This window comes from Neoarius graeffei, chromosome 5 (assembly GCF_027579695.1).
Source record: "Neoarius graeffei isolate fNeoGra1 chromosome 5, fNeoGra1.pri, whole genome shotgun sequence".
Lineage (NCBI taxonomy): Eukaryota > Metazoa > Chordata > Actinopteri > Siluriformes > Ariidae > Neoarius > Neoarius graeffei.
In genome coordinates, this window is record NC_083573.1 from 30,601,935 (window position 1) to 30,625,987 (window position 24,053).

The window sequence follows — 24,053 nt, forward strand, 5'->3', positions numbered from 1 at the left end:
GATGCAAGTTGTTTTATTATGGAGTCGATGGAAAGAGAAATGGTGTTGGTATTTGTAGCAAGTGTTCTAGGTGGGTGGAGCACAGAAGCACGGCAGGCCAGTACTGAGTTCTCAATAACTCTTTACTGTCAGCTTTTCAGCTTCTATACATTTACTTATACACATATACACACGCCACACACACGTGTTCTGGTCGGGAGAGAGCCCGCTCCGCTCTCGCTCTCCTCCTTAAATAGGGCACGGTCACTGGGGAAGACACACAAACACAGGTTAATTCACATCAGGTGTAGTGATTCTGCCACTTACCTTCCCTGACTCCGCCCTCCGGTCACAGACCGACGCTTGACCACGCCCCCACTGCCACATACCCCCACCGCCTGACTCAGGCCGGGCAGCCGTCCGGCCCACAGCCGACTCCCCCCCCCCCCCTTGACGGGAGAGGAAGTCCGCCACGAGCATCTGCGCCCCCGGCCTGTGGACCACCTTGAAGTTAAAGGGTTGGAGTGCCAGATACCAAAGGGTGATCCGCGCGTTGGCATCCTTCATGCGGTGGAGCCACTGGAGGGGCACGTGGTCCGAACAGAGGGTGAAAGGGCGCCCCAGCAGGTAGTAACGGAGGGCGAGGACCGCCCACTTGATGGCCAGGCACTCCTTCTCTATGGTGCTGTAGCGCCCCTCATGCACTGACAGCTTTCGACTTATATACAGCACTGGGCGATCCTCCCCCTCCACCTCCTGGGACAAAACAGCCCCCAGACCTCTGTCCGACGCATCAGTCTGCAATATAAATAATATTACCAGACCCACCAGAATTACTGACCATAGTGCTACCTTAATAGATAATATATTTACCAATGATATAGATAATAACATTATAAGTGGAATATTAATCAATGATATTAGTGATCATCTACCAGTTTTTACAATTTATGACTGTAATCATAAGAGAAATGTAACAGGCCATAAACTTAAGTATAGAAGAGTTAGGACTGAGGAGGCCATGTTTGCATTACATAATTATTTATTAATACAAGACTGGGAATCAGTTTATATAGAGAATAGCATTGATAGAGCATATGATAACTTTTTAAGTATATTCAAATTATTATATGATAAAAATTGCCCAATGAAGCAATATAGTACAAAACAAAACTATTGTTAGGACTGGGACGGCCTCTAGAGGCCGCTGTTATTTCCTTTTCGTGTCATGTTTGTTTTGGCCTCTAGAGGCCGCCACTGTTCCTGTGTTTTGTGTTGATTGCCTGTTTAGTCATCATTATTTTCACCTGTGTTCAATTTATTTTGTGTATATATACTCCCTCAGTTCAGTCCCTAGTCACGGAGTCTTTATGCTATGCTGTCTAGTGCTAGTTTCCTCTGGCCCATGTACCTTGCCTGTGCTCTTGAGTTTTTTTGGTATTTTGTTTTCTTTGGATTTTTTCTACCCTTTTGGATCTTCTGAGCGTTTTGCATTTTGCCCCTTCTGTTTTCATTTGTGGATTATACCTTTTGTTTTTTGCCCCTGAACTTTTGGATTATACTTTTTGTTTTTTGCCCTGGATTGTAAATAGTGTACATATTGTAAATAAACACTTTTTTTTTTTTTTTGCTACTTTCTACCTTCGCCTCACGCCTCTGCACTTGAGTCATTCCCCTGGTGGCTTAGTGGGGGTTTGCTAGATCATTACACCAGCGACCCGGGTTCGAGTCCCAGCAAAACCCTAACAGCTATAATGACCAACCTTGGATTACTAATTGATTACAAAATGCCCGTAAGAAGAAAAACACTCTATATAGAGAATTTATTAAATTAAGAGGCAGAAAATAAATATAAAAACAAGTTAACAAGTATCATAAGGAGATGTAGGAAGGCTTATTATGGTAAATTAATATATAATAACAAAAATAATATTTATGGAATATATTAAATAGTATTATTAAAGATGGTTCTGGACAAATACATTACCCTAAATACTTTAATGACAAAGGTATCGAAAATTATAACATGGATGTAGTTGCTAATAGTTTAAATAATTTTTTTGTTAATGATGGACCAAGATTAGCTTAAAATATCTCTGATACAGTAACAAATGATGATTGTATAGATAATATTATAAAGAGGAATTCTTGTTCTATGTTTCTTACACCAGTAGATGAGAAGGAAATTATTGAAATAGTTAATAAATGTAGTAATAAAATATCCACAGATTGTAATGATATTGATATGAAACTAGTGAAAACTATTATTGGGGGGATTTCTAAACCATTAACATACATCTGTAACTTGTCATTTCAAACCAGTACATTTCCAAGCAATATGAAAATAGCAAAAGTAATTCCATTGTATAAATCTAGGGACAAACACAACTTCACAAATTACAGACCTGTTTCTTTACTTCCTCAAGTCTCCAAAATTCTTGAAAAACTATTCAATAACAGATTAGATAAATTTATTGAAAAATACAAACTACTCAGTGATAGTCAATATGGATTTAGAGCAAATAGATCAACAGAGATGGCACTAATGGAATCAATTGAAGAAATCAGTAACCCTATAGATGATAAGAAATATGTCGCTGGGATATTTATTGATCTTCAAAAAGCTTTTGATACTATTAATCATGATATATTAATTAATAAGATGGAACAATATGGGATAAGGGGAGTTGTGTTAAATTGGATAAAAAGTTATTTGAGCAACAGGACACAATTTGTGAAGTTGAGTGACTTTGTCTCAACTCGTTTGAATATTGATTGTGGTGTCCCTCAGGGGTCAGTATTGGGTCCTAAACTGTTTATTCTTTATATAAATGATATGTGCAATGTATCAAAGATATTTAAGATGGTATTATTTGCAGATGACACAAATATGTTTTGCTCTGGAACAAATTTACATGAGTTAGAAAACAATCTCTTCAGAATTGTGCAGGTTAAAAAGTTGGTTTGAATGAAATAAATTATCATTAAATCTGTCTAAAACAAAAATCATGTTATTTAATAATTCTAAAATAAATAGGGCAATAAATGTACAGGTAGATGGTGTTGATATTGAAAGTACGGAGGGTAATAATAGATGATAGAATTAATTGGAAATCACATATAAAATGCATACTAATGAAACTATCAAGAAGCATATCTGTGTTGAGTAAAGCTAAGCATGTCCTGGACTATAATTCACTCCACATTCTTTACTGTTCCCTGGTTTTACCGTACTTAAATTACTGCTCAGTGGTGTGGGGAAATACGTATAAATGTTCACTTCATGCAATAACTATACTTCAAAAAAGAGCTATAAGAATAATTCATAGTGCTGGTTACCGAGATCATACAAATTCACTATTCTTAAATTCAAAATGTTTAAAATTCAGGGATATTATAGAATATAAAACTGTCTTAGTAATGTACAAAGTAAGGAATTATAAAGTACCAAGGAATATCCAGATAATGTTCTCGGATAGAGAGGGGGGCTATAATTTTAGGGGGAAATTGAAATTTAAAATTCACAGTGCTAGGGCAATGTTAAAAATGTTCAGTATCTCTATTTGTGGAGTAAAGCTATGGAACAGTTTGAATGTGGAGCTCATGAAATGTACAACTATAAACCAGTTCAAAAAAAGGTATAAGGAACAGATCTTTATGGGGTACAGGGAGGAGGAATTACAATAACATTCTATTGATAATATAAGTGTATATATGTGGGTATGGGTACATAAGGATATATTAATAGGAAGTGAGTATTTGTATATTATATATAATGCATAATTGTATATAATATATAAGCATAATATGCATAATTATGATATGGGTGTCTGTGTACGTATGGATGTGTATAGTTATTGGTACGTGTATATGTATGTACTGTATATATGTATTGTATGTGTGTATATATGCATAGCATAAGTATTTGTATATATATGATTTGATTTGGGCGATATTATACCATGTTGGTATGTCTTGATATGTTGGTATGTTTTTTTTGTTGTTGTTGATTTTGCTTTCTTTTGTATATATAGTTTATTATGGTGGAAAGTGATGTTTGATTAATGGTGGTATAGAGGGTTAGGATTTGATAAGTTATTTACTTCTTCCTAATCCTTTCCGAACATTATTATGCTATTGCCTTATGGCTACGCTATTCTGTTTATGACGATGTTTTGATGATTGCATTTTTTTTTTTTTTTTGGGGGGGGTTTTTTTGTTTGTTTTTATATCTTCTTTACTGTTCGGAATAAAGTAATCAATCAATCAAAATAAAGGGGAGAGAAAAGTCAGGGGAGTGTAACAGTGGCCCCCCACACAGTGCAGCCTTTACTTGGGTGGAAGCCTGTTGGCATGGTTTTGTCCACTGGACTGGATCTGGTGCCCCTTTTATAGTGAGATCAGTCAGCAGGCTGGTGACGTCTGAATAGTTAGCCACAAACCTATGATAATAACCAGCTAGCCCCAGGAACTGTCTCACCCCCTTTTTTGTCTTGGGCCTCAGGCAGGTTGCAATTTCTGTGGTCTTGTCAATTTGGGGACACATCTGCTCATGACCCAAGTGGAAGCCCAGATACCATACTTCCACCCGCCCAATTGCACACTTCTTTGGTTTAGCCATGAGCCCTATGTGCCTCAATGACTCCAGAACCACCCTAAGGTGTTTTAACATGCCACAGCCAATCATTGCTATATAGAATGATGCTGTTAAGATAGGCCGCAGCATAGGCAGTGTGTGAGTGAAGATTTTGTCCATGAGATTTTGAAACATCACAGGGGCCCTGAATAACCTGAACAGAAGGGTGATGAACTGATGTAAACTCAATGGGGTGGAAAAGGACATTGTTTTTTTTTTTTTTTTTTTACAGGATAGGGGAGTCAAGGGGATCTGCCAATATCCCTTTAGATTAGATTAGATTAGATTAGATTAGATTAGATTAGATTAGATTAGATTAGATAGAACTTTATTGATCCTTTTGGGAGGGTTCCCTCAGGGAAATTAAGATTCCAACAGCATCATTACAGGATAAACAGGGAACAGAAAATAGAAAAAAAAAACTTCTAGATAAATTAAATTAAGTATTTACATTTACAAATATAAAAAGAATAAGATATGGGGAAGAGAGGAAGGGGGGAAAAAGAAGGGGGGCAGCAGGAGAGATATTTCACTTTATATTGCAGATTATATTGCACATTGTCCAGTATTGCTTATTGTTATGCTAGGCTACTGCTCCTTCCCATCCTCTGTCCTCCTGTTACCCCTCCTCCCCCCCAGAGAGGAGTTGTATGGTCTGATGGCGTGAAAGACAAAGGAGTTTTTAAGTCTGTTCATCCTGCACTTGGGAAGGAGCATTCTGTCACTGAACAGGCTCCTCTGGTTGCTGATGACGGTGTGCAGAGGGTGAATGGCATCATCCATGATGTTCAATAGTTTGTCCATAGTCCTCTTCTCTGCCACCATCACCAGAGAGTCCAGCTTCATGCCGACCACAGAGCCAGCCCGCCTGATCAGTTTGTCCAGCCTGGATGTGTCCTTCTTGGATGTGCTGCCCCCCCCAGCACACCACGGTGTAAAACAGGACACTGGTGACCACAGACTGATAGAACATCCACAGGAGTTTCTTGCAGATGTTAAAGGACCGCAGCCTCCTAAGGAAGTATAGCCTGCTCTGTCCCTTCCTGTATAAGTGATTGGTGTTGCAAGTCCAGTCCAGCTTGCTGTCCAGCCACAGCTCAAGGTACTTGTAGGAATCCACAGCCTCCACCTCGACTCCCTTGATCAGAACTGGTTGTGACCTTGGTCTGGACCTCCCAAAGTCAATGACCAGCTCCTTGGTCTTCGAGGTGTTGAGCTGTAGATGGTTACTGTTGCACCACATAGCAAGGTCCCTCACCAGGCTCCTATACTCCTCCTCTCTGTCGTCACTGATATACCCAACGATGGCTGCATCATTGGCGAACTTCTGAATGTGACACAGCTCCCAAGTTGTAGCAGAAGTCTGCGGTGTACAGGGTGAAGAGAAGACGGGCCAGCACCATGCCCTCGGGTGCTCCAGTGCTGCTAATCACAGTGTCAGACGTGATGTCCTTCAGCCTGATGTACTGCGACCTGTCGGTGAGGTAGCTGGAAATCCAGGTGACCAGGCAGGGGTCCACTCGCATCCTGTTCAGTTTGTCCTGAAGCAAAAGGGGCTGGATGGTGTTAAAGGCACTTGAGAAGTCCAAGAAGAGGATCCTCACTGTGCCATTTCCCTTATCCAGATGCTAGTGGGCTCAGTGTAGCAGGTAGAGGATGGCATCTTCCACACCAACACCTGCCCGGTATGCAAACTGCAGACAGTCCTGGGCATGTTGTACCTGGGGTCTGAGGAGGCTGAGGAAGAGCCGCTCCAATGTCTTCATCAGATGTGAAGTGAGTGCCACTGGTCAGAAGTCGTTCAGCTCACTGGGCCGATTCTTTTTGGGAACTGGAGCGATGTCTTCCAGAGGGTGGGCACACTCCCCAGCTGCAGGCTGAGGTTGAAGATGTGTTGGAGTGGTTCACCCAGTTCAGCAGCACAGGTCTTCAGTAGTCAGGGACACACCTTGTCTGGGCCTGCTGCTTTCCTGGGGTGAAGCTTCCTCAGTTGACCTCTGACCTGGTCTGCAGTAATGCATGGAGGAGTCTGTGTTGAGGTGAGGGAGGAGGGGACTGCTGCAATGACTGGGGGAAGGTGTGTTGAGGGAAGAAGGAGAGATGGCTGCAGTGAGGGGGAGGGTGGGGGGGACGTGGGTTGGTTGAACCAGTTGAAGAAGTCAACCTTTGTTAAATCCAGTGTTGAATAAAAATAAGCCATACCTAACAGATCGAGCAGCTCATCAATGCGACACATCGGGTACATGATGAATTTAGACACTGTGTTGATATTTCTGTTGCCCACACAGAACTGGACCAACCTGTCGAGCTTTGGGGACCAAGATCTCCAGGCTGCTCCAGTCACTGTGCAACTTCTTGATTATTCCCATTTTGAGCATGGCCTTGAATTTGTCCTGAACTACGGTTTTCTTGTGTTCAGGTAAACGATATGGGCTGCTATGCACCACCACCCCCAGGGGCATCTCAGTTAGTGTGGTGTTATTTGAGGTGGGCGTGACTGGGAAGGGGTGAGAACATGTTGGAAAACTCCACCTGCAACTTGGCAACCTTCATGAGTTGAAATGGTGAGAGGTGGTCTCCACAGGGTATCAGGGTGGGTTGAGCGGCTACATTAGTTTTTACCTCCAGACCCAGCTCCTCCCTCTCTGGAACTACTGTTGCCAATGCCATACAGACCCCCTTGTTCCATCATTTAAGCAGATTGAGGTGGTATATCTGCAGCACCCCACCCCTATACCTTTGTTTCATTTCATAGTCGACATCCCCAATTAGCCATGTAACCTCAAAGTGCCCTTGCCACTTGGGGAGCAATTCAGAGCTTGACATGAGGAAGAACACAAGTACTTTATCTCTCAGTGTGAATTCTCACAGGCGTGCACTACTGTTGTACAGCTGGGCCTGACATTCTTGTGCCTGCCACAAGTTCTCCTGAGTTAGGTGACTGAGCGTGTAGAGTTTTGCATACAGGTCGAAAACATTTTGTTTTTACTAGTAGAAGGTCCCCTTCAGTTTTCTTGTATGATGTCAAAGACGCCATGAGGCTTGTGCCCATGCAATAATTCAAACAGGGAAAACCCCATGGAGGCTTGTGAAACTGCTCATTCTGCAAATAACAGGGGCTATCGTTACAAATTAAGTTTTGAAGGGTTTGGTTAAATCACTCAACCAAGCCATCTGTCTATGGGAGGTAAACACTTGTGCAGATTCATTTAACCCCCAGTAACTCATAGAGTTCACAAAAGATGCATGACATAAACATAGTGCTGTGATCAATGAGGATTACTTTCGGAATCCCAACTTGGGAGATCATTTTAAATAGTGCCTCTGTGGCATTATAACTCCCCATGCACATACAGATGTGCATGGGGAGTTAAACTCTCATGGTTACCAGAGGACTAGCCCCCCACTGTAACCCTAGCTATGTAATAGGCGAGAGGCCGAGGGCTATGGAAACAGAGATCGGCGCCGCCTGATGCGCCACCGGGCCTGGCTAGTACTTGGACGGGAGACTGCCTGGGAATACCAGGTGCTATGGCATGGGAAGGACTTTGACTTTGACTGTGGCATTATGTGCGGAAATTTTACACAGTGGTACTGCTTCCGGGTATCAAATTACATAGTCCACTAGGAGTAAAATAAAGCAATGTCCTCATGCAGACTGATCTAATGGCCCAATGAGATCTATCCCAATTCATTTGAAGGAGGTCTTGATTAGGGGAAGAGGGTGCAATGGTGCTTTTGGGGCAGCCACGCGACTCACCAGTTGACATTCATGATATGCCATACACTACCTGCGGACAGCCCCATGAATCTCTAGGTCATGAGACAGGTTAATGTTTTATCCTGCCCTACATGTCCTGCCATTGGGTTATAATGAGCCGCATGGATTACAAGTTCCCTGCGGCTCTTTGGGACCAACAACTGTGTCACTTTTTTGTCAGTCTTGGGCACCCCCAAGACTGACAAAAAAGTGGTCCCAAAGAGTCTCTCGCACATCAGGAACCTGGACCACTGCCCTACCTCCATCACATGGCACTAGTCCTGGAAGTGCCTAGGCTCCCCGCAACACAAGCACACCAGCCCAGGCCTCACTTCTGCATGGGTGGCTTGAAGATCACTCACCTGAGGGGGAGGAGACAGAGAAACACAAGGGGAAGAGGGACCATGGGGAGGGACCATGGGCCCGGCAAGCTGGCTGCAGAGAAGTTAACCCCCGCTTCCGCATTGCAGGGATAGGAAAAGGACAGAAGGGAGAGAGAGAGAGAGAGAAGAGGCAAGATGCCCACCTAGCATCAGAACCGCCACCAGATAGTTCTCAGCCAGAGTGATGGCTCTATCCAGCGATGCTGCACAGTGGCACTGGACCCATGCTACTGTTCCTCTGGGCAGTCAAACAATGAATTGCTTCAGTGCAACCGTGTCAATAATACCCAGTACATGTAAGCACTGACAATGTTGCTCAGGGGTGTGGCCAATGCGTGGCAGAATGGCTCACTTTAAGGCCATGTACTCCAGCCTGCTGTCAGGGGGTAGTTGCTGAGCAGTGAGCTGGGCTTCTCTGGTCAAGAGCAGCAGTAGACATGCCTGGAACCTAGAGTTGGCAATGACAATGGCTCCACTCATTACACGGCCTTCTTGATTTAGTTCTAGCACAAGATTTATCAAAGATAATATATTCAAGTCAGTCTGTTCAAACTCATCTGATGAAACATGCTCAATATAGAAAAACATAATTACAAGAACAGATAAACAGTATGTACAAAATGAAGAAGAAGAAGAAGAAGAAGAAGCCAAGCCAAGAAGTCTTTATTTGTCACATTAACCAAATTGTAAAGAAGTATGGATCAGGGTTGCGTTATAAATAATATCCCAAACTTTGAATATCCCAGGGAGCACCATTAGATACATTATAGAAAAATGGAAAGAATAACACACCACTACAAACCTGACAAGAGAAGGCCGCCCACCAAAACTCACAGACCAGGCAAGGAGGGCATTAATCAGAAATGCAACAAAGACACCAAAGAGAACACTGAAGGAGCTGCAAGGATCCACAGTGGAGATGGGAGTATCTGTCCATAGGACCACTTTAAACTGTACCCTCCACAGAGTAGGGCTTTATGGAAGAGTGGCTAGAAAAAAGTAACTGCTGAAGAACACGTTTGGAGTTTGCCCAACAGTATGGAAGAAGATTCTCTGGTCAAATGAAACTAAAATTGATCTTTTTAGCCATCATGGGAAGTGGCATGTGTGGCGCAAACCCAACACCCTGAGAACACCATTCCTACAGTGAAATGTGGTGGTGGCAGCATCATGCTGTAGGGATATTTTTCATCTGCAGGGACAGGAAAGCTGGTCAGAACTGAAGGAAAGATGCATGGCACTAAATACAGGGCAATTCTGGAGGAAAACTTGTTTGAGTCAGCCAGAGGTTTGAGACTGGGATGAAAGTTCACATTCCAGCAGGACAATGACCCTAAACATACTGTTAAAGCTACACTGGAGTGGTTTAAAGGGAAACATTTAAATGTCTTGGAATGGCCTAATCAAAGCCCAGACCTCAATCCAATTGAGAATCTGTGGCATAACTTGAAGATTGCTGTACATCAACACAACCCATCTAACTTGGAGTTGGAGCAGTTTTGCCTTGAGGAGTAGGCAAAAATCCCAGTGGATTTTTGCTAAGCTAATAAAGAGACATATCCCAAGAGACTTGCAGCTATAATTGCAGCAAAAGGTGGCTCTACAAAGTATTGACTTGGGGGGTGAATACCTATGCACACTCCAGATTTCTTTTTTTTTAATCTTGTTGTTTGTATCACAATTTAAAAAAAAAAAAACAACAATTTTCACCTTTAAATTTGTAGACATGTTGTGTAAATCAAATGGTGCTAACCCCACAAAAATCCATTTTAATTCCAGCTTGTAATGCGAGAAAACAGGACAAACACCAAGGGGGATGAATACTTTTGCAAGATATTGTAGATCGCCCTTTGCCTTTAGAAATGTATTCAAGCTTTTCAGTGTCCTCTGAGCAGTTTCATGTCCCCCTAAATCCTGCCATCTCTGTTCTAACTCTGCCAGGTTGCTTGGTCCATCTTTGGACAGCCATTAGGTCATAAAGCTTATGATCCTCATAGAAGCCATACACTATCTCTCAGATCAGGTGTGAAGGCTTCTTACATTTGGCTTTAAAGAAATTCTTAGTGTCCATTTTGGATTGTTGCAGGATAGACTCACATTTAATTAACATCTTGGAATTGTCATTTATCTGGGTGTGAAGTGTGTGTGTGTGTGTGGTTTTTTTTTTTTGTTCCTAAACTGATTATGCCTACATTTCCTTTTTCATCTACAGTACTCGTCAAAAGTTTGGATACACCTACTCATTCATAGGTTTTTCTGTATTTTGACTATTTTTTTTTTTTACATTGTAGAACAATAGACATCAAAACTATGAAATAACATATGGAACATACATGGAATTATGTGGTAAACAAAAAAGTGTTTTAAAAAATGTTTCATATTTTAGATTCTTCAAAGTAGCCACCATTTACCTTGATTCTTTACACACTATCAGAGGTGGACAGTAACGAAGTACATTTACTTGAGTACTGTATTTAAGTACACTTTTTGAGTATCTGTACTTTACTTGAGTATTATTTCTTTTGGAAACTTATGACTTTAACTTCACTACATTTGAAAGACAAATATCATAATTTTCACTCCACTACATTTCTATCAAGGTCCTCGTTACTTGTTACTATGAAGTGGCTTTGAAAGTGGATGTTTTTTTTCTTTTTTTTCTAAAACGTGATTGTTTTTTTCACAGGTGACACTGAGACAGCCCATCAGTAATCACTAGGATCACGTCCATAGACTGTATAAAATCAAGATCAATGATTTCTCCACAGCATTATTTAACATGATCAGTTGATGGCAGAATGGAAGGAGGCAGTTCTTCTGGGGAGTGCACGCACCCATGGCCATACCTAGAATCCATGTTTCAATTTTTTGAAAGGAATAAAGAGTCATTTCATTTTAAATGCTTACTTTGTTTGCCTAAAACAAACCACATCACAGCCTACAAAAACTTGCCGTCCAACCTGTGGAAGCATATTGAGGTATGTAAACATTTTATTCCAAGAGAAAGCTTGTAATGAAGTTGTCTGTGCTTTTAGAGCTAGCGAGAATGTTGCAATAGCTATGCAGTCTGGTTAGTCAAATGACTTTCTATGGATTTGCCCACCAAGTTGCCATCGCCTTGTCCACAGCTAACGATAACACATAGCTAGTTAACTTGGACACTGTTAGTTAGCACATAAAAACAGAGTTACGCTAATATGAATAACATTAACTTATCTGAAGTCCTTTCAGAAATATGTTTTAGCATAATCTTGTCAAATAAACAGAATGTAGAAATCTCTCTTTTCTAGTAGTGTTAGCTACTCAATATGATTTCGAGTTTGAAAAAAAAGAGTTTGCTAGCATGTCAGGTGGAGTTTCACTGACTAACTAGCTTAACGTTAAACCACCATAATGACACAGCATGTATTCATTTTGTGAATTCACATTTCTGTCTTTGGTAACAGCATTAGGTTTTGTAAGCATTGTGACAATAATACAACGATGTGTTGACAGAAAATGTACTTTTAATACTTACCGTAAGTATTTTTAAAAGCAAGTACTTTAGTACTTGAACTTAAGTAAAAATTTGACTGTATAACTTTCACTTGTATCAGAGTAACATTTGACCAGTGAGATCTGTACTTTGACTTAGGTAATGAAGTTGGGTACTTTGTCCCCCTCTGCATACTGTTTGCATTATCTTAACCAGCTTCATGAGGTAACAAAGTTAGTTAATGCAATTTCTTGCATTCTTAATGCATTTGAGATAAACAGTAAATAGTAAATAATAAAAATACAGTAAATAGCCCTATTCCACAACTGTAGTAATCCATTGTCAAGAACCACTCAACTAAGTAAAGAGAAACAACATCCATCATTACTTTAAGGCATGAAGTATCTTTTAATTTAGAAAAAAAAACCACTGAATTAGAAGGTGTCCAAACTTTTGACTGGTACTGTCGAAAAAAATATGTTGAATATGTTTGCACTAAACTGTGTATTTGCCAGTTATGTGCTACAGGTCACTGTGCAGTCAGACAGTGCTCTCTTCTGGTCAAAGACAGTTTTACATTATCACAATATCACTTTATATCTTAATCATGTATAGCGAAGATTCAGTGTCAGAAAAAAAGCAAAAAGTATCAGTGAAAAAAATGTGAAATCAAATACACAAATGGTATTGCTTTTCATTTGTGATATGCAGACAATGCACTACACTAAAAGCAAAACCTTCACTGTATCGCACTTATGTCACTTGAGTGTCTTGTGTGAAAAACAATCCACAAGAGATTGCATTTTAATGCTGTTTTTATGGGAGAGATTTTCTGTCACTTTCACTAACTTCCTTAAAGTGCTCCTTCCATCATTCACTATCTTCCAGTTGAGGTAATTCTCCCCCAGCTCTCCAGCCCAACCCCTTAAAATCTTTTTCAAAGGCCCCTGCAAACTTCTTCCTTGACTGGGTATTTGCTTATGCAAGCATCTTGCTGCAGCCATTCTGGCCGACCTGTACCTCATAACTGAATAAGAATGGCCCTCTGTGTGCATTACTCAGAAGGTCACCTTCTTGACAGCCACCAGTGGTGTCTAACAGAGTGTCCCAGGGTTACGGCCATGATGGGCACAAACAGCCTTCCAGCAACAACTCACTGCAGCTGCCTCTAGGATTGAGGATTTGAAAAGGGTCCCCCACACCACACAGTAACAGTCCTTTGGAGAGGAGTTAAATGCTCTCTAGGGTTTATCAGGTGAATCTACTTTGCTGTGTGATGAAACCACCTCACCCCCAAGTAGTGATTGGGGGTATTCCAGAAAACAGGTTTATTGAAATTTCTGAGTTTGTTAACCCTGAGATGAGGGGAACTCTGGGCTTTCTGTTCCAGAAAGAGAGGTAACTCAAACTGTGGGTCCGTTGCCACAGTAACTGACACTTATCGCTTTTTGACCAACATGGAAAAGGTTTTTGACTTGGTTCCATTCAGGATTCTTTGAACCTTGTTGCCAGTTCGTAAACCGGCCCACAGTTTCACCAGTTTTGAGTGGAACCACTTTAATCAAGGATGTCATGAATGGAGGGTGTTGCACAATGGAAGTAAACAGTAGTAGCAAGATGGCAGAGTGCATTGATTACCTGTGAGCTTTTGTTCTGTTATTGCAAATATTGCTTTTTCGCTCCATTTTTTTCTGAAGATGCATCCTTTTCCATTGTGTTCTCTATTGCTGCACTCTATTCCCTCTCCTAACTAATAACATGCCCACTGATGTCATAGTTCACGCTAGAAAAACCAGCTATGTTTTGGTTCAAGCTTGGAGGCAACTTTTCAGGTTTCAAACCAATTTATTTTTGGTCAGAAATGCTCTGAATGGTTCAAAATTTCGTGCGCAAACCAGAATGAAACCTGTTCCTAGTTGGTGGAAAAGGGGTCCCTGTGAACCTAATCTGCTCACTGGCAGGTTTTCTTTAACAAAACCCGAATTTCTCACATTTCCTCCTGCCTGCTGAACCTGAAGCAGCTGTCAGACATGGAGTGTCCTTTTCTTGTTAAACGGATTGATGAAGTTGAATTAAATTCACAAAGTTTTACATCAAGAGAATTTTGAGACCCAGATTAGATGTGTTATGCAAATCATTAGTCTAAAGTATCATAGTTTCAATTTGCTGTAGTCTAACCATTAGAATACAATATATTATAACTTTGTTTAAATGCATACAAACTAATTTTTTTTTTTTTAGTTTCTGCTTTTAGAATTTTTCTTGTGCACCGACAGTCTGCACACTATCAGGGGTGCACCCTACCACAATTTGAGAAACCTGGAAGCAAGATGACATTTGTTCTCACCAATTGCCATGGTGAATCATAGTATATGAGATCCATTTGTGGCTGGACCAGTGGCTACTACCAATTGTTAGACCTACCTGAGGTTTTAATCTAACAACTCTGAATAACCTCACTTCAAACAGTACTATGAATTTTTGACCCCAATTCAGGTGAATCAAGTAAATGAAAGAGATGCAGGCTTCCTCAAATGCATATAAAATTTCACTGTAGTCATGAAAGATTAAAAAAAAAAATTAAGAGGGTATAAGGACTCCAGTATGAGGGTGTTAAGAAATAGGTCTTGGAAAGCAATAATGCAACAATGGCCTCAACACAATCTTTATCCCACCAGGAAAGAAACCCAACAAAAAACTTCCTCAATCATAAACAAACTCTTCAAATCTCTGTGGTACCACACAAACATAATCAAATCTGAACTTAAATTAAGTGCAACACTCAAAACAAACCCAAACAAAAAACAAACAAAAGAAAATCTGCCCCCCTGCCCCAGGCCAATACAGAGAGTTTACAATGCAATTAGAAAGTTAATTAAAAAATCTAAAACTAATGTAACCAGGTAGTAAAAAAAAAAAAGTAAATAGGTCTATATGATGTATGGTTACAGTCTGGTCATGAGATTTATATATTTTTTGTTTTGAAGACCCAAGGTATATTTGTACAACAAAAAATCCTGGTTAAATGTATTAATGTAGAGTAAATGAGAGAATGACATCTTGGAAGATATTTTTGGTTATCCAGTCGGGGGCAACAGCTCCCAAGTTACTTGATGTTGCAAATGTATTGCCGTGATTCGATAGTAATTTCTTGTTTGGTGTTGGTTTGGCCTTTTTGCCTGAGATAGTTTACTGGAAGGGACCTGTTTGAGTGAGGTTGGCCAATATTTGAATAATTTCTGTTAAATAGCTGTTCAGAGAGTGATTTCTTATGAATCCTCGAGATTTTGTAATGTCCTGTTCAGAACACGAGATGGTGTTGGAGGTCATATTTTACTGCGATGTTTGAAGATTGTTCAGCCCACATTTGCTGTGTAAGCTGGTAGAAGGAAAACAAAACCTGTAAGTGAATGTAAAAGTTAAATCAGTTTGTAAAGGATACAAAGTGGGTTATTATACTGTAGCGAGAACAACGTGTGGGTGGAGCACAGAAGACGGCAGGACAGAGATCAGGATGCAATATACGGCTTTTATTGCCAAACTTTTCAGTCAATCACGCCGTAGTCTCCTCTTGGCAACCACCCCCCTCCGCTCTCACTCTCCCTCCTTAAATAGGGCGTGGTTTACTGGGGAGAACACACACAAAACACAGGTTAATTACACTCAGGTGAAGCGATTCTGCCACTTACCTTCCCCAACTCTGCCCTCCTGTCACAGACCGGCGCTTGACCACACCCCCGCTGCCACATACCCCCACCGCCCGACTCAGGCCGGGCGCCCGTCCGGCCCGCAGCCGACTCCCCCCATTGACGGGAGAGGAAGTCCGCCACGACCATCTGCGCCCCCGGCCTGTGGACCACCTTGAAGTTGAAAGGTTGGAGCGCCAGATACCAACAGGTGATCTGCGCGTTGGCATCCTTCATGCGGTGGAGCCACTGGAGGGGCATGTGGTCCGAACAGAGGGTGAAAGAGCACCCCAGCAGGTAGTAACGGAGGGCGAGGACCGCCCACTTGATCGCCAGGCACTCTTTCTCGATGGTGCTGTAGCGCCCCTCACGCACTGACAGCTTTCGGCTGATGTATAATACTGGGCGATCCTCTCCCCCCACCTGCTGGGACAAAACGGCCCCCAGCCCTCTGTCCGACGCATCCGTCTGTAACAAAAAAGGGAGAGAGAAGTCAGGGGAGTGCAAAAGTGGCCCCCCACATAGTGCAGCCTTTACCTCAGAGAAAGCCTGCTGGCACTGCTCCGTCCACTGGACCGGATCTGGTGCCCCCTTTTTAGTGAGGTCAGTCAGCGGGCTGGTGACGTCCGAATAATTAGGTATAAACCTACGATAATAGCCAGCCAGCCCCAGGAACTGTCTCACACCCTTTTTGGTCTTGGGCCTCGGGCAGGCCGCAATCGCTGCTGTCTTATTAATTTGGGGACGCACCTGCCCGTTACCCAAGTGGAAGCCCAGATACCGTACTTCCACCCGCCCAATCGCACACTTCTTCAGGTTGGCAGTGAGCCCCGCCCGCCTCAGCGACCTAAGGATGGCCCACAGGTGTTGCAGGTGCCGCTGCCAGTCATTACTATAAATGATGTTGTCTAGGTAAGCGGCTGCATAGGTGGCATGGGACCGGAGGACCCGGTCCATCAGCCGCTGAAACATAGCGGGCGCCCCAAACAGCCCAAACGGAAGTGTGACGAACTGGTGTAAGCCGAACAGTGTGGAAAAGGCCGTTTTTTCCCGGGATAATGGAGTCAAGGGGATCTGCCAATATCCCTTCGTCAAATCCAGTGTCGAGTAAAAGTGAGCCGTGCCTAGTCGATCGAGCAGCTCATCAATACGAGGCATTGGGTACGCGTCGAATTTAGACACCGCGTTGACTTTTCTATAGTCCACACAGAACCAGACTGAGCCATCGGCCTTGGGAACCAAGACCACCGGGCTGCTCCAGTCACTGTGGGACTCCTCAACGATGCCCATTTCGAGCATGGGCTGAAGTTCTTCCCGAACCACCTTTTTTTTGTGTTCGGGTAATCTATAAGGACGGCTACGCACTACCACCCCCGGGGGCGTCTCTATGTGGTGTTCTATGAGGTTGGTGCGACCGGGCAGGGGCGAGAACACATCTGAAAACTCAGCCTGCAACTGGGCGACCTCCGTGAGTTGGGTCAGGGAGAGGTGGTCTCCACAGGTGACCGGAGAGGTGCGAGATGCCAGTGACCCTTTTTGGACCTCCGGCCCCAGCTCCGCCTTCTCCGGAACTACCGACACCAACGCCACGGGGACCTCCTCGTTCCAGAGTTTCAGCAGATTGAGGTGGTAGATCTGTAGCGCCCCCTCCCTGTCCGTTCGCCTAACCTCATAGTCGACGTCCCCGACTCGCCGTGTGACCTCAAAGGGCCCTTGCCACTTGGCGATTAATTTGGAGCTCAACGTGGGCAACAGGACGAGTACCTTCTCCCGGAGTGAACTCTCTAAGGCGCGTGCCCTTGTTGTACAGGCGGGTTTGCCGTTCCTGGGCCTGCCGCAAATTCTCCTGAGTTAGGTGGGTGAGCGTGTGGAGTTTTGCGTGCAGATCCATAACGTACTGAATTTCGTTTTTGCTCTGTGAAGGTCCCTCCTCCCAATTTTCCTGCAGTACATCTAAGATGCCGTGCGGCTTACGCCCATACAATAATTCAAACGGGGAGAACCCCGTGGAGGCTTGGGGGACCTCTCGCACTGCAAACAGCAAGGGTTCGAGCCACTTATCCCAGTTACGTGCGTCCTCACTTACGAATTTTTTGATAATATTCTTGAGGGTGCGATTGAACCGTTCAACTAAACCGTCCGTCTGTGGGTGATACACGCTGGTGCGGATCGGCTTAATACCCAGTAGCCCATACAGTTCGGTCAGTGTTCGTGACATAAACGAGGTGCCTTGGTCAGTCAGAATCTCTTTCGGGATTCCAACCCGGGAGATGACGTGGAAGAGGGCCTCTGCAATACTACGTGTGGAGATATTGTGAAGAGGCACCGCTTCCGGGTATCGCGTTGCATAGTCCACCAGAACCAATATAAAGCGGTACCCTCGTGTTGACCGATCTAATGGCCTGACGAGATCCATCCCAATTCTTTCAAACGGGGTTTCAATTAATGGTAGGGGGCGCAAGGGCGCTTTTGGAATGGCCACTGGATTTACTAACTGGCATTCGCGGCACGCCGTACACCACTTACGGACGTCGCCGCGAATCCCCGGCCAATAGAATCGGGCCATTATCCGGGCGAGTGTTTTATCCTGCCCGAGGTGTCCCGCCATGGGATTAAAGTGAGCCGCCTGGAATACCAATTCCCAGCGGCTCTTTGGAATTAGCAATTGGGTGACTCGCTCTTTCGTCTGAGTGTCCTGCGTCACTCGGTATAACCTATCCTTTAAAATGGAAAAATAGGGGAAGGACGGGGTGGCGTTCGGCAGGAGCGTTTGACCATCGATTACTCTCACTTGGTCAAACGCGTGTCGCAGAGTCTCGTCTCGCAATTGTTGCAGTGGGAAATCCGCGAGGGATTCCCCAATAGAAAGAGGAGGGGCCGGGGGCTCCTCCCTCTGTCGCGGAGATGATGTAGACGGCTCTGCGACCGCAGCCCCAGCCAAAGCGACACCGGGACCCTCCCCTGATAACCAGCAGGACCCACTCTTTACTAGGCGTGCCATCAACCCCCGAAATCCCGGCCAATCAGTCCCCAAGATCAAAGAGTGGGTAAGGCGAGGATTAACCGCCGCCTTCACTATTGATTTTTCCTCTCTGAAATGTATGTGGACCGACACCAACGGGTAGCAGTGAATATCCCCGTGCACACACAACACCTTCACCCCTTGTGCTCCCCCCAATGCCTCGTCTTGCACCAGGCTTTGGCGGATCGAGGTCTGACTGCAACCCGAATCCACCAACACCTGATATGTCGCCCCTTGTACACTTACCGGTATGCGATACGCTCCGGCCTGATCGAGGGCAGTCTCTGGCGCGTCGGGGATCCGAACCACCGCCCCCACCTCCATCGCGGCACACTGTTGCTGCAGGTGGCCCGGTTCCCCGCAGCGCCAGCAAACCGGCCCGGGCCTCCCCTCTGCAGCTGTGGTTTGAGGGTCACTCACCTGGGGGGGGGGGGGGGGGAGAGAGACAGACACAGAAGGGAGAAACGGGAGGGCACCATGGGTGCGGCGGGCCGGCTGGGGTGGAGCCGGCCCCCGCCTCCGTGGTGGGGGAATGGGGCGAGGATGGGACACGGGAGGAGGGGGAAGAGAGAGCGAGCGAGAGAGAGAGAGAGAGAGAGAGAGAGAGAGAAGATGATGTCATCCGTTGTCCTGCCGCCGGGACAGCCGCCAGATGATCCTCCGCCAGTCCTACGGCCTGATCCAGCGACGCCGGGCGGTAGCACTGGACCCACTCCACGGTTCCAGCGGGCAGGTGGGCGATGAACTGTTCCAGCGCCACCTGGTCGATGATTCCCTCGGCGTCGCGATCTTCGGCCCTCAGCCACCGCCAGCAGGCATCCCGGAGCTGCTGGCCGAACGCGAACGGGCTGCCGACTTCCTCCATCTGTAGTGCGCGGAAGCGCTGGCGCTGCTGCTCCGGCGTGCGCCCCACACGCTGGAGGACAGCCCGGCGAAGGTCGGCGTAGGCCAGCCGGTAGTCGGCGGGGAGCTGTAGTGCGGCTAACTGCGCTTCTCCCGTCAGGAGGGGGAGGAGGCGCGCCGCGCGCTGCTCCATCGGCCACCCCGAGGCTTCGGCGACCTGCTCGAACAACGCGATGAAAGCCTCGGGGTCGTCCTGCGGGCCCATCTTGGTCAAGGTGATGGGAGATGGGCCCACGGCCGGGGCGCTGGTGGACCCCACCGACGTGAGGAGGCGCCGGAACGCCTCTCGGTCTTCCTGCTGAGCCAGCACCAGGGCTTCGAAGCGGCGCTCCTGCTCCTTCCGGAGCGTGACGAGTGCCTGGTGCTGGCTCTGCTGAGCCGTGGCGAGGGCGTGGACCAAGTCCGCGAACGGGGAGGATTCCATGGGGCTGCAGGACAGATGCTCCACCTTTCCTGGGTTTCGGCACCACTGTAGCGAGAACAACGTGTGGGTGGAGCACAGAAGACGGCAGGACAGAGATCAGGATGCAATATACGGCTTTTATTGCCAAACTTTTCAGTCTAACACTCAAAAACCAATACTCGGAGATTCACACACAATCACGCCGTAGTCTCCTCTCGGCAACCACCCCCCTCCGCTCTCACTCTCCCTCCTTAAATAGGGCGCAGTTTACTGGGGAGAACACACACAAAACACAGGTTAATTACACTCAGGTGAAGCGATTCTGCCACTTACCTTCCCCAACTCCGCCCTCCTGTCACAGACCGGCGCTTGACCACGCCCCCGCTGCCACACACATTCCTAAAATCTTGTCTACCTTTTCATTTTGTAGATAAGCCCACTGCCGTATTTTTTATTTTTATTTTTTGTAGTAAGTTTGAATGGAATCTTTGGCTATGCAGTCGTATGAGCTGGAATATAAGAATTGATGCAAGAGGCTTTGCATTTTTTAATTTATTTATTGCACTTTGATTGGAAAATAAAGATAACAAACCCCAGATAGTTTGTGTCCTGTGTGGTACAAATTCCACAGGCTACACTTATAGAAAATTAAACAACAAAATCTGAAAACAATTGATAGTATGCCATTTCATACACACCCACAAGATGCTATTCAACCCACACTCTAACACACGCACAACAGACACCAAGCACACCAGACGACACAGAGGAAAAGTGTCCCACACAGTAGCACAGATGTAGAATGGTTTATTTTAAAAAATTTAAAAAAAACAGCCAGCGTTAGCCAAACAGCAGGGAGTTAGGAGCTAAACGCAAGCAGCTGACAGCGAAGCAACCCAACAAGGTGGCCCCAACAGCCAAAGAAGTGCAGCAGCAGCCAACAAGTTTCTGGAATGATGCATTTCTGAGCTTACAAAACAGGAAACATTACAGCCATCCACTGTCTTGAGCTGCCTCGCATATGAGCATGTTACAGACTGCACAAATCACCAAGCCCACGTTCCATGGTGGAAACTCTTAACAAACTCCCTAGACAAATAAACCATAGGCCCACTTTACGGGGCCTATGGTTTATTTGTCTAGCCACAAGTCTGAGGATACAACAGGGGTGTGGCTACGGCCACCATTGGTCAGAGAATTGCTGCCCTGCCGGCCCCCCCAACCTCACGGCACGGCAAAAAAAAAAAACCTCCTGAACAGAAAAGGTAGCCTATAAAGCTGAAATAAATGCATTATTATTTTTTTAATTAAGTAGTCTTATATTGTCATTTGTAACTTACGCTACAAGCCCCGTATTCGCAACATGTTGGGCCATGCCCCCATCAACAGCGCAAGACACAAACCAACGTGCCTGCATTCTGACAGTGCTTCAATGGAAACTAGCAGCTAACCACTGGATAGCACTGTACTGTAACTAACAGGTGAGTAAGTTGGTGATACTTGAAAGGATCATTGAAATGATAAGATCGTATAGTTATCTTCACACTCAATTTAATGTGCAAGAATGTGTTGACATTGAGGAATTGTGGCAGAGTGAGTTGAGTTAGGCTGCCGCTGTTTTTTTTTTTACAAACTTGTAAGATTATCTCTGGCTAGCGAGCTAGCTCTAGCTAGTTAGCTTAAGTCCATTCCCTGGTGTCACTTAGTCATAGATAACACACTGTCGCTAGTTTACACTTGAAATTGAAATAAAAGCAGTCTATAGTTAATGTTGTATAAAACTTTTCTTTAAAGATGACACAATGAAAAGGATAAGTGCCTCAGGGGGAGACAGGAAAATCCATGCTTTTTTTGCCAGCACGCGCACCAGAGACCCGCAAGCAGCAACTAGCACGACAGAGAATGTCACAGAAAGAGATGTAAGGGAAACAGAAGGAGCTAGTGGAGAAAGCAGAACAGGTGCAGAAAGGGAAGAAGCCAGTGAATGTTCAGGAGACAAGTTGTCAGAGACAGAGCAGGAGGAGGAGATTGATTCTGGGAGAAGAGAACTGAATGATAAACAAGTCTGCCCTCCAGGTGAGTGGTTATCAGTGGCTGAAGAATGGGACAGGGTCAGTCGGGTTATGGCAAACAAAAATAATTTTAAGGCTGGCCATATAATAAACATATATTTATTCAATCTGTAAGATGTTAATGATTGCATGTTTAGTCTTAAAAAACAACAAAAGAACAACATGTAATTGGAAGTGGATAGCATTTATGTTAAAAGCTGATACTAATGGGATTCTCTGGTGTTTTACAGACATTTCCAAGTCCAAGGGTGAAACTCCAGTGCAACCTCAACTCAATTTCCCCAAGACACTCCAGGGAGACCGAAACAGGAGCTTCAAGGGTGAGTGGTATGCAGTCCACCCCTGGTTAGAATATTCCATAAGTGAAGACTCTACCTTTTGCTATGCTTGCAGGCCTTTCAGTTTACCTGGCCATGTTGAGTCTACATTTACTTCAGGTTCAGGTTTCAAAAACTGGAAAAAAGCTACCTATACAGACGGAGGGTATGCTGCACATAGTAGATCTGAGCATCACAAGAATGCCATGCTAGCATGGAAAGAACACCAAATCACAGAAAAAAATCAGGGATCTCTAATGGGACAATTAAATAAAGAGTACAACAAAACTGTACAAGAGAACAGGGGGTACATCAAAACTCTTGCTGAAGTGGTTCTTCATTGTGCAACCGAGAACATTGCTCTTCGAGGGCATCGTGAATCTGTGGCCTCAAGCAGGAAAAAGAACTTTTTGGGTATGTTGAATATCATAGCAAACCATGACGAAAAGATTTTGAAAAAGATGGATGGTCCCAGAAATGCTAAATATACACGTCCTGACATACAAAATGAGATTTTGTCATGCTTAGGAGAGATGGTGCGCACATCAATAATAAAAGAAGTCAAGGAAAGTGGTTCTTTTAGCATACTTGTGGATGAGACTAAAGACAAAAAAAAAATGGAACAAATGTCTTTTGTTTTGAGATACTATTACAATGGTGAAATCCTTGAAAGTTTTTTGGAATTCGAGGTAGCAGAGAAGCTAGATGCAGAGAGCTTGACAAAAAAAATAATTCACCTCTTGTCAAGATATGGTCTAGAATATAAGAGTAACCTTGTTGGGCAGTCTTATGACGGGGCTGCAGTCATGAGTGGCAAGCACAGCGGTGTGCAGGCCCGAATTAAGGAAGTAACAAAGCTGGCTTTCTACATTCACTGTAACACGCATTGCCTTAATCTGGTGCTTGTGGACACCGTGAGAGGGATCCCAGAGGCTGAATGCTTCTTTTCCTTGTTAAAACAGCTGTACATCTACATGTCTAGCTCGGCAGTGCATCCCAAATGGTTACAGGTGCAACAGGAGATGTATACAGGTGCACCCAGAGAGTTGCAAGTGTTGAGTGACACACGGTGGGTCTCCAGATATTATGCCTGCCGTAATTTGTGGGATAGGTTGCCAGCAGTTGTAAAGGTGCTTGAGGAACTGGGTGATGAGAACAGTGGCGAGAGTGAGTAGGTGCTAGAGGCCTTTTGCCTCAGATTGATTTCCAATTCATTGTATTTCTTGCCATATTTAAGAAACTTCTGGGAGGTGCAAAATTACTGTCAGACATGCTCCAGTCTTCCTCTCTTGATTTGGCCAAAGCAGTGGATTTTATGGAGGCACTTATTAGTACTTACAGGAGTGAGCAGGTGTTTGGTGATTTGTGGGACACTGTTTTGGAGCTTGCAAAGCAATGTGAGGTCTCTATAGACACT

The 24,053-nt window shown here is 44.5% G+C and overlaps 1 protein-coding gene across 1 annotated transcript in view; it reads right to left on the bottom strand.

Moving 5' to 3' along the window:
- Positions 1-24,053, bottom strand: part of LOC132886233 (carcinoembryonic antigen-related cell adhesion molecule 2-like) — a 130,140-nt gene that overhangs the window by 24,055 nt on the left and 82,032 nt on the right. The window contains exon 3 of the mRNA XM_060920797.1: positions 17,451-17,461. Coding sequence (XP_060776780.1) covers positions 17,451-17,461 — 11 coding nt within the window. The remainder of the gene's footprint in view (positions 1-17,450; positions 17,462-24,053) is intronic.